Below are 11,193 nucleotides of genomic sequence, written 5' to 3'. Positions count from 1 at the left end.
AAAAAAAAAAAAAAAGGTCAAGAAATTGACAAAATCATCAAATTCATGTGAGAGCTAGATCATCAGGTAGAAAAATTGGGGGGAACAAAAAAACTGTCAAGAAATCTATTTACCAAATAAAGAAAATGACAAATGTAAAAAGGTATAAAAAGGGATAGCCCTAAAAATATTTCTTTTTTTTTTGAATATATTTTCCTTCTTATTTATTCTTTCCTTTGATTGATATTATGTACTCCTCAAGTAATGGCCAACCATTAAGTACATTACCTGATCTCGATGATCAACAGACGATTCCTCGAGAATCACTGAAAAAAAGAACCAACGTTGCCATCACAACCATGATGGATGATGGATCATCCTCTTCTTCCAATAAAACTAGCAGTAGTCTCAAATCAAAAAGTGGTAGAGGAAAAAAGCCAGAACAAGAATTACTATCTGAAGCACAGAAAAAGGCTAATCATATTGCTTCTGAACAAAAGCGAAGAGCTAACATTCGAATGGGATTTGATCAACTTGTAGATATTATACCTACGCTTAGTCATTGTCATCGTAGTGAATCTCTGATTTTACAAAAATGTAAGCTATAAGATTTTGTGGGGTATCTTTTTTTTTTTTAACTTTAATACCATCAGCTTATGATTATATTCAACAGTTGCAGAACACCAAAACAAATCTTAAAGATAGAATTAGGGAATTACAATTATTATTGGGTGATATGTAAGTTTAACTTATTGGATTTCTCTCACTCGCTAATGCTATTTTCTCCATTTTTCTCCATTTGGTGTGATAAGACCTGATGAAGATGTAAGTCATTCTATTCTTTACAGTGATTCCTCCCCCTTTTTTTTTTTTTTTTTTAATCCTTCTTTCTCTTTTGAATGAAATAGAGCTCTGAAGAAGAAGATGAATGTATACTTTGACCTGGACTTGCTATTATTTAATTTTCATTGGCTGGCTCCATGAACTCTTTTTAAATGTCGCATTGTTGGCTGTGCCTAAATTTTTAAAATAAAAAAAAAGAATTGGGTTTTTCTTTTTTTCTTTTTCTCTTTCAAACTTTTATTCATTATACTATGACTACAAAGAATCATTCTCGACTTCGTGATTATCTTGCTTCAGAATACGTTGAATTTGATCCTATAAGCCCTTCCAAAAGACTCACTTCATTATACTCTGACTTCTCGAAACTTTCCTTGATCAACGAATATGGATACAACGCGAATGTGGATTACTGGCGATCTCTTATTCTAGACTGCTCTCTCAAAGGCTATTTTACTCATCGTGGTTATACACTGGTATTGGATAAAGATGCTTTAGCTCAAGACTTTTTATGGAAAGGTCAAGGAAAACCTTTGGCTCTTCATTGTGTTTTGGTAATAGAAAAAAATAGACCAACATGAGAAAAAAGTTAGAAACTTACTGGCTGTTTTTCGTTTATTAGAATGCAATGGAAAAGAATGGTCAAGTTCAAACACTATCTGCTTTTGATAAGTTCTATTCGGAGCATTCATCTTCCTGGTCTTCTTGGCTTTTACAACAATTACCTTCCATACCATTCATTGCTTCTAAAAACTCCACCAATGATACACTCTATGTTGTCGTTGACTCGGTCAAATTCATTGCTCAACATATTTATCAATCCTATTGTCGGCAACCATTAAAAACATCTAGCCATTCACTTTTGACCTTTGCTGAATTCAGGGAACGTTATGGAGTATACGAAGGACATGCTTTGACTGACAACGATCTAGTATTGATTCTAAAATATTTGGCCTGGCGTGGTACTATTGCATTAACAAACAATGTTCATGGTTATGGATCGACTTTTACTGTAAGTAAAACAAGGATAGATGTATAGTTTATTATTCACTTAAACATGCCACTATTATTATTTTTTATGATTATTATTATTCGATTTAGGTTCTTAAATTTGTTGAACCTGGTATGACCCAAATGATTACGGAACAAGATAAAGCTATGATCAGTATCAAAACCACCTGTGAAGCTCTTCAATATCAAGTACAGAATATGCAACAACAAATTGAAAAGTAAATAAGAAAATATGCCCTCTATATTGCAGTACTAACTCGATGGATTTTTCATTCATTAGATTAACTTTGACTGCTCAAGAACACCATCAGAAAAAACAAAAGCCTCAAACATTATATTCTCTTCGTCGAAGAAAACATGTGACAGAAGTATTGGATAAACGATTAAAGTCATTGGAAACCATGGAGGGTATGTTACTGAAAATGGAATCAGCTCAAGATGATATGCAGGTATATATATTTTTTTTTTGAAACCGAAAAAAAAAAATTGCAAGAAAATCTTTCTCAAATTTTTATTTTCATAGATCATTCAAGCATTTGATAATGGAGCCAATGCTTTACGAAGTATTTTAACTAATGGATTATCAATGAAATCGGTGGAAGAAACAATGGCTAAAATACAGGATGTATATGATGACCAAAAGGAAACGGAGCAAGCAATGATGGAGGGCAGTCAATATATTACGGATGAAGGAGATGATGATGCATTACTGAAGGAATTGGAGGATTTGGAAAAGCAGTCATTGGATGAACAACATCAGGTTCAAACGCCAGCGCAAATGGTTCCAGTATCACCCATTACATCTATTATCAATCAAGACATATCACCATCATCATCATCGTCATCACTACCTGAAGCAACAACTTTATCTCAATCGCATATGGATGGAGATGATATCGTTAACAAAAAAATATCCCATAGAGTTGCGCAATTAGAATAATAGTTTAGTTCTCTTTTATATTTTGTTTTAAGTAGTCATTATCATCATCATAATCATATAGTATATATATATTTTAGCATAATCATTTTTAAATTTTATATAATAGTAACAATAATAATAAAACGTTGATATAAAATGTATTTCAAACAAGAAGGGAAAAAAAGGTGGAGAAAGTGAATCCAAATAGGGTAACTCCGCAGTGACCAGTTCAGTTTTTTTAGTGTCTTATTTTTTTTCGACTTTTTTTTTTTTTTTTTTCCTTCTTTTCGTTTCTTTAGTTTTCATTATCAGAAACATACATATATATACATATATATATATACTACAATATAGATATATAGATAGATACCATGGTTGTTGAAACGACATATTATGAAATCCTCAGTGTAGAAGTTGATGCTTCTGATCATGAAATCAAAAAGGTAATCTACAAGCTTTTCTTCCATTTGATCTATCGTTCAAATTTTACTCATATCATTTCTTTTCTATTTTTATTTATTTATGTAGGCTTATAGAAAATTGGTATGTTGAAATTACTATATATTTATGGTAGAAAGAGTATGACTCATATTGATCGAACTTTTTCCTTTTTTGTTTTCTTTATTGAAAAATGACGTTATAGGCAATGAAGTACCATCCTGACAAGAATCCAGAAGAAGGCGAACGTGTAAGTTTATTATTATAAGAATTGTCCAACAGATTGAACTTGATCTCACATTATATTTATGCTCATATAGTTCAAGGAAATCTCTCATGCATATGAAGTATTATCAGATCCAGCTAGACGGGCAGAATATGACAGATTCGGTTCAGAAGGACCTGGTGGAGGAGGTGGTGGTGGTGGTATGTCAGCCGATGATCTCTTTGCAAACTTATTTGGTGGTATGGGAGGTATGGGTGGATTTGATTTTGGTGATGGAGGCTATGGTGGTCGACCTTCTCGTCCAAGAAAAGGTGAAACGATGAAGTACCCTCTTCAAGTTACTTTAGAAGATCTATATAATGGCAAGCGAACAAAATTGGCTCTTCAAAAAAATGTAATTTGTGTGACCTGTAATGGGTAAGTATTCATGAATGAAAAAAATAAATAAATAAGATAATCCGAATATAGGCATCTCATTCTCTTTTTTTTTTTTTTTTTTATTATTATTATATAGTAAGGGTGGTAAAACTGGAGCAACAAAGAAATGTACTTCATGTAAAGGTCGTGGATTCCAAGTAGTAACTCGTCAAGTGGGTATGGGCATGCTTCAACAAATGCAAGTTCCTTGTGGTGAATGTCATGCTAGTGGTGAAATTGCAAAGGATCGATGTAAAAAATGTAAAGGAAAGAAGGTTACAGAAGAAAAGAAATACTTGGATGTCTTTATTGAAAAAGGCATGATGGATGGTCAAAAGATTGTGATTAAAGGTGAAGGTGATCAAGAGGTAAGATATATATATATATAAGGTCTATCATTATCCTCATTTATTCATTCTTTTTTTCTTTTTTTTTTATTCTTATTCTTATTATTCTTATTATTATTATTTAGCCTGGTGTAGAAGCTGGTGATGTGAATCTTGTATTGAACCAGAAAGAACATGACGTATTCGAAAGAAAAGGGGATGATTTGTTATGCCATGTGACAATTAGTTTGATGGAAGCTTTATGTGGATTCGAAAAGGTACTTGTTACTCATTTAGATGGACGTGGAATTCAAGTGAATCATCCAGCTGGAAAAGTGATCAAACCCAATATGGTAAAACGTATACCTCACGAAGGTATGCCAATCTTCAAGAGATCGGATGATCGTGGTGATCTTTATATTGTCTTTGATGTGGTATTCCCTGATGATAATTTTACTGATTTGAAGAATATCAAGACCTTTGAGACCTTATTACCCAAACCAACTCAAGACAATAAGAAACATGATATCATTGATGAATGTAGTCTTATTACTGGTGATTTGGATGCTTTTGGTGCTTCTCAACAATCCCGCAATGCTTATGATGATGATAGTGAAGAACAAGGTGGAAATTCTTTTGGTTGTGCTCAACAATAGATTCTTTTATATATATATATATATATTTACATGTAGCTTTAATATAATTGATTCTTCTTTTTTTTATTTTATTTTATTCCTTTTTATGTGAAATATTAATAATAAAACAAGCAATTAGATTTGACTTTTTTTTTTTTTTGATAGTTCCTTCGATATCGGCGATAAATTTGGTTCCGGCATCATGATTATCGAAGATAGGTTACACGAAATGGCATGAAACGAACAACAATAACAAGAAGATTTCTGTTTATTATTTTTACATCAGAAACAAAGGAGTTTATCATCATATCATTGTTTATGTTACATTGAGTAGATGAATATTATATAAAAATACTAATCATAATAGGTCTGAATATATATAAAAAAAAACGAGAAATAGACGGGGATTTTTTTTCTTTTTTATCTTTTTTTCTTTTTTTTTTCTTTCTTTATTTTATTTATTATATAATGTATAGAAGTAATATTTGTAGTCAACTTGAAGAGGAAGGTGAATATAGTTTTATAAATCATCATCGAGGTAGTACTTCATCCATTGCGACCTTAGTGGATGAAACTACCCCTCTTTTCTCAACTGGAATAAAGACGAGCCCGTTACTTCTTTTGGAAAACAAAGATCCTCAACAACATTATTTGGGTACTGATTCATCTTATTTTTATGCTATGGTGAAAAAAACTGATTATTTTCAAGAAACTCAAGGTCTTTTCAAATTCGTTTGGCCTTTGTTGACATCTTTTTTATCGGCTATGGGAATGAAGCTAGTTGATGTCTCGTTTTTTGGAAAATTAGGTCCACAAGGTAAAACAATGTTTGTTTATATTATTTATTTATTTATACTTTTTCCGTTTTTTATTTTTTTATTTTTTTTTATTTTATTTTATTTTAGTGCTTGCGGCAACAAGTTTAGGAAATCTATTTCTTACTATATGTGGTGTAGCCTTTGGTAATGGCATGTTGACAGGTAAAATACACTTCAAAAAAAAAAGTTCTTATCAAATCATAAGAAAGCGGTATCTAAATTGCATTAAATATAATCCTTCTTTTTTTTTTTACATTAGCCATTGATACGTTGGTCTCTCAAGCATTTACAGGGGCACAACATCCTTGGACTCTTGGTATCATTCTTCAAAGATCTCTTATTATTATGGGTTTATTTTCTATTCCAGTTGGTATTATTTGGTAATTGTCTATTTTTTTATTTGTTAATTGTTCCAATGAATTTATCATATATTCATTTTTTTTTTTTTTAGGTATCATGCTGAAACTATATTAATCACCATGGGTCAAGATCCAAAACTCGCTTCCATGGCACAGATCTATTTGGATTGGACTATTCCTGTAATTTATCCTATTTTTATTACAACAGCTATTCGACGATTTTTTCAATGTATTGGTAAAATGAAGGTGACTCTGTATATTGTACTTTTAATATTTCCTCTCAATTATCTGGTGGATTATACCTTGTTACAATGGTTGGATTTGGGTATGAAAGGAGCAGCTTTACAAAATACGATCTACCATCTGATGGTAGTAACGCTTTATTCTGGGATGCTTTACTTCGGCACTGATTTTGGTAAAAAGTATTGGCCTGGATGGTCAAAGGATGCGTGTCATCAATGGGGAACCTTTATGAAACTTGGTGTACCTGGTATGCTTAGTGTATCTACTGATTGGGCTTTTGAAGTATGTGCTATGGTGACTGGTGTACTGGGCGAAACAAGTTTGGCTGCTCAATCTATCGTGTTATCGGTGAACACATTTTTATTAATGATACCTTAGTAAGAAGAAAAAACAAAATACAGATAGAATGATTAACTGATTGATTCTTTTTTTTTTTTTAGCGCGCTCTCAACTGCTGTTACTGTTCGATTAGGTCATCATCTAGGTGCAAATCAACCTGAAAAAGCCAAATTATGTGTTGTTATCTCTGTGATAACAGGATTTTGTTTGGTATCTTTTAATGCTATGCTCATGTTTGGATTCCGATACCCTATTACCCGACATTTTACAAAGGATGATTTGGTGACTGAAGCTGCAATAGCTTTGATTTCAATTGTGAGCCCATGTCATTTTGTGGTGGTAAATATTATAGATTACTTTTATATATATATATACTGATTATTTTTATTATTATTATTATTATTATTTTTAGGGAAATGGAATCATATTATCTGGGGTCTTGACCGCATTCGGTAAACAATATCTGGTGGCAATATTTAATTTAACGTCTTATTATTTGGTCGGTCTACCCTTTGGTATTTGGCTTACTTTTAGTTATGGTTGGGGATTATCAGGTGTTTGGAGTGGGGTTGTATTAGCAGGATTATTAAAAACAATAGGTGAAACGATTTGTTTAATATATTATATTGATTGGGATGAAGAATGTAGATTAGCAATGAAACGTATTGTAGATCAAGAACTTCCTTTATGAACATAAAGTTTTATTATCATTTTACTAACTAAAAGAGGGAAAAGAAGATGATGAATCCAGGAACATTTTTTTATTTTTTTTTTTTACTAAAGCACGGTTCCTCTTTTTTTTTATTTGATCTGGACTTTATACTGCTTGTAGTCTAGTTTATAAAGTTAATATGTTTTTTTTTTCTTTCTTTGTACGATAAAATGTAATATCTCTTTGTACTCTTATGATGAACGTGAAGAAGTACCCAAAAAGGTAATCATGTTCCTATTTTTTGCCTTTTTAATAGCCCGCCTTTTGTATTTCTTTTTTTTGTATCACTGAAAAGTGTTGGTCGCTGAACAATTGACTGTGACACAAACTTTGATTTTTTATTTCACTCTATTTTTTTTTTTCTTTCGTTCTTTTTTTTTTTTTCTTTTTTTTTTTTTTACTTCTTTTTTTTTTTCTTTCCCTTTCTTTTTTCAGTCTAGTCCTTACTTTCTTTTTACATTAGACCCTTCCTTTTGTCATTCCTTTTTATTTTATGTCATACTGATTAGTTACTACATGACCCGGAATAGTAATGCCTTTGTTGGCTTTTGGTTATTTTTACTAATTGCATGCCTGGTCTTAAACATTGATGTACTTGCTGATGAAAACATAGTAAGTACATTCTTTTTTATTACCATCACTTTACCATATTAACAATTATTTATTGTACTAATAGGACCAATATTTCGATCTGCAACGACGGGAACCCAGTACTACTATCACTACCACTGATTCACATATCCAGCTTGAACTCCTATCTTCCACCACTACTCATAAGCATACTTCAACTCATACACCATCCACCACAACTGAAAAAGCAACAACAACGGAAAAAGCAAAACAAACTACTTCTGAATGTCATAACTTGCTTGGTATTGGCTGTGATACCGGATCAACCGCCTCCTCTGAACATAAATCAACTATCACACCAAAACTAAAACATACCGCCACCACTACTACAACTCATTCATCAACGGAAACAACTACAACAACGGAAAAAGCGAAATCAACTACTTCTGAATGTGATAACTTGCTTGGTATCGGCTGTGGCACTGGATCAACTACTTCCTCTGAACACAAATCAACTATTACACCAAAACCAAAACATATTACCACCACTACAACTCATAAATCAACGGAAACCACTACAACAACAGAAAAGGCAAAATCAACTACTTCTGAATGTCATAACTTGCTTGGTATCGGCTGTGATACTGGATCAACTACTTCCTCTGAGTACAAATCAACTATTACACCAAAACCAAAACATATTACCGCCACTACAACTCATAAATCAACGGAAACCACTACAACAACAGAAAAGGCAAAATCAACTACTTCTCAATGTGATAACTTGCTTGGTATCGGATGTGATACTGGATCAACGACTTCTTCTGAACACAAATCAACTACTACACCAAGATCAAATCATATTACCGCTACTACAACAACAGAAAAGGCAAAACCAACTACTTCTCAATGTGATAACTTGCTTGGGATTGGCTGTGATACTGGATCAACGACTTCTTCTGAACAGAAATCAACCATTACACCAAAACCAAAATATATTACCACCACTACAGCTCACAGATCAATGGAAACTACTACAACAACGGAATGTAACAACTTCCTTGGAATTGGATGTGGCAAAAAGACAACATCGGTTCCTGAAACTACCACTGATGGATCATCAACATCAACTACCACTGGCGAAGTTTCAACTACTACTGACAAGGTTTCAACCACCACTGACAAGGTTTCAACTATGTCCCAATGCAACAACCTCCTAGGAATTGGCTGCGACTCAACTCCTTCAGCTACGACTCGCGATGAAAGTACTAGCACTCGTTTAAGATCTACAACGACCACTGATGATAGCACTGCAACAATTACTGGAACAACAACCAGTGCTGAGCCAACTGTTACTACTTCATCATCTTCATCATCATCAGTAAAGAAATGTGGTTTGCTGGATTTTGACTGTCATGCTTCAACAACGGATGCAACGACCACTGGATTTTCTACTGCTATTGTCACATCATCGGGTGTTAGTGACAAATCAACAACAACAGATCGTTCGACCAATACTGCAACAACTACCACTACAGATGATACTACCACTATCGCTACCACTGATGCTCAACCAACAACTACCACGCAACCAACAACTACCACGGAACCAACAACTACCACGCAACCAACAACTACTACGCAACCAACAACTACCACGCAACCAACAACAACCGCAGAACCAACCCATGATACTACTACTACTACCACTACTAGTACCACCACCACCACTACTACTACTCCTCGATCTTCTTCTTCCTACAAGTACCAGTCGTACACTTGGCTCAATCCATCGTTCACGTTGTCCATCAATACTGCTAATTCGTCTTCTAGAACTGTCAAAGCTTCATCTTCAGCATCAGCATCAGCAACTCCAAGCAATAATCTTCCTGCAGCCATCATCCCTAACGATAATGTTATCATTCCAGGTAATACACTTGATTTTATGCATATGATGTTTTTGTTGATAACTCATTGATTCTTTTATAAACATATGTTATAGCTGACTTTTCAAGTGTCACGATCAAATTTGACTATTTATCCTTCAGTGAAATGGTTTCCAATTCCATATTGACAGCTCAGTTTGTTCAATCAGTACCAGTTTTATTCAGCAAAGTTCTGGGATGTGGTTTGGATGATATCATTGTTCAATCTATTGTACCTAGCAACAATAACAACAACAAGAAGAAACGTGATACGAGTACTTCATCAGGTGTGATCGTTACCATGGCCTTGCCCAGTAATCAAGTCAGTAATTTGCAACAACTGATCTCGAATCCTACCAGTTCACTTTATGCTTCTGACAATGGACAACTACCTACCTTGATCGACAAGTCCTATGCTGTTAATGGAGGAGGTACATTAACAAAAAAAAGAATTATAGAAATAGTATATCTCATCTTCACCTTTTTTTTTTTTTTTTTTTTTTTTTTTTAGCAGGCAATGCTGCAGGTGTCATGTCTGATCCCAATGCATCTTCGAACAACAGCAATAACAATAACAACGGTAACGGATCTAACCCTAGCAATGGCAACAATGGTGGAAGTAGTGGATTATCCCGTGCAGGGATTATTGGTATTTGTGTCTCTGTAGGAGTTGTTGTGTATGCAGCTGCTACTGTAGTTGCTGTTCGAGTATATCGTCAACGCAAGCTCAGAAAGGAACAAAATGCAGTAATGGATCATCAAGATTTTACTCAAAGTATCTCAGCGCCAATAATGAATGAAAACACACTTGGATTCAGTCCATATCATGCTCTACAACCTCATCAGTATTTCCATTATGGTCATTCAAACTCTCCTCCTCCATTACAACAAGCTCCTCATACTTCAACGCACCAATGGTAATCGTTTATTATTGTTTTAGTTAGTTTAGTCAACCCTTCTCTTATTTACTTTTTACTACTTATCATTTTATTTTATTTTATTTTTTTGTACTGTATTATTGTATTATTATTATTGTTGTTATTCTGACTCTTATAGCTTTTATTGACTTTGCTAATGATGATGATAAAAGAATAAAGAATTATATCTGTTTCTGTTATTTCTAAAGGGTCTGGACTCATTTTGTGGTGATACAAGATGGCTGAAGTAGCATTTGGATTATTTTTTTTTTTTTTTAAAAAAAAAAAAGGGAAATTGAAATGAAAAGGGGGAGTAAAACGTGCTACTTTATTTATGTTTACTATTATTATTCGTTTGACATGTCATTTCTATTTTCTATTTCTTCTTTCTTCTCCTAGAAAAAAGCACGCGCTATTTTCCAGAGACATCATCATATGGAATTGTCAAAAAGAAACTGATCACGAGTTGGATTAATCATGGCTATTCTAGGGAGAAAGTTTGGAATTCTTTCTTTTTTG

General features: G+C 33.4%; 5 protein-coding genes across 5 annotated transcripts; all 5 read left to right on the top strand.

The window, feature by feature from the left end:
- Nucleotides 1-227: 227 nt before the first annotated feature.
- Nucleotides 228-920, top strand: BX664DRAFT_344924 (uncharacterized protein; the record flags this gene model as incomplete). The annotated part of the gene is made up of 4 exons (XM_051547490.1): nt 228-576; nt 633-717; nt 792-804; nt 888-920. The coding sequence occupies 4 exons, from the start codon at nt 228-230 to the stop codon at nt 918-920; spliced, it is 480 nt and encodes a 159-aa protein (XP_051404361.1).
- Nucleotides 921-1,447: 527 nt separating this feature from the next.
- BX664DRAFT_253554 (Snf7-domain-containing protein) lies at nt 1,448-2,770 on the top strand (the record flags this gene model as incomplete). The annotated part of the gene is made up of 4 exons (XM_051540314.1): nt 1,448-1,831; nt 1,921-2,048; nt 2,111-2,279; nt 2,354-2,770. The coding sequence occupies 4 exons, from the start codon at nt 1,448-1,450 to the stop codon at nt 2,768-2,770; spliced, it is 1,098 nt and encodes a 365-aa protein (XP_051404360.1).
- A 258-nt stretch (nt 2,771-3,028) lies between these two features.
- On the top strand, nt 3,029-4,899 carry BX664DRAFT_271611 (uncharacterized protein). Its single transcript, XM_051541156.1, has 6 exons — nt 3,029-3,192; nt 3,278-3,292; nt 3,393-3,437; nt 3,508-3,830; nt 3,928-4,198; nt 4,303-4,899. The coding sequence occupies exons 1-6, from the start codon at nt 3,121-3,123 to the stop codon at nt 4,810-4,812; spliced, it is 1,236 nt and encodes a 411-aa protein (XP_051404359.1). The 5' UTR covers nt 3,029-3,120; the 3' UTR covers nt 4,813-4,899.
- Nucleotides 4,900-5,192: 293 nt separating this feature from the next.
- Nucleotides 5,193-7,602, top strand: BX664DRAFT_381451 (mate-domain-containing protein). The gene is made up of 6 exons (XM_051548963.1): nt 5,193-5,608; nt 5,697-5,771; nt 5,869-5,989; nt 6,061-6,588; nt 6,652-6,889; nt 6,963-7,602. The coding sequence occupies exons 1-6, from the start codon at nt 5,260-5,262 to the stop codon at nt 7,239-7,241; spliced, it is 1,590 nt and encodes a 529-aa protein (XP_051404358.1). The 5' UTR covers nt 5,193-5,259; the 3' UTR covers nt 7,242-7,602.
- Nucleotides 7,603-8,774: 1,172 nt separating this feature from the next.
- BX664DRAFT_319585 (uncharacterized protein) lies at nt 8,775-10,874 on the top strand. Its single transcript, XM_051542965.1, has 4 exons — nt 8,775-9,434; nt 9,507-9,760; nt 9,835-10,188; nt 10,269-10,874. The coding sequence occupies exons 1-4, from the start codon at nt 8,857-8,859 to the stop codon at nt 10,676-10,678; spliced, it is 1,596 nt and encodes a 531-aa protein (XP_051404357.1). The 5' UTR covers nt 8,775-8,856; the 3' UTR covers nt 10,679-10,874.
- Nucleotides 10,875-11,193: the final 319 nt, after the last annotated feature.

The sequence above is a fragment of the Halteromyces radiatus genome (assembly GCF_025201355.1).
Source record: "Halteromyces radiatus strain CBS 162.75 chromosome Unknown BX664scaffold_1, whole genome shotgun sequence".
Lineage (NCBI taxonomy): Eukaryota > Fungi > Mucoromycota > Mucoromycetes > Mucorales > Cunninghamellaceae > Halteromyces > Halteromyces radiatus.
This window is presented reverse-complemented; position numbering and strand designations above follow the sequence as displayed.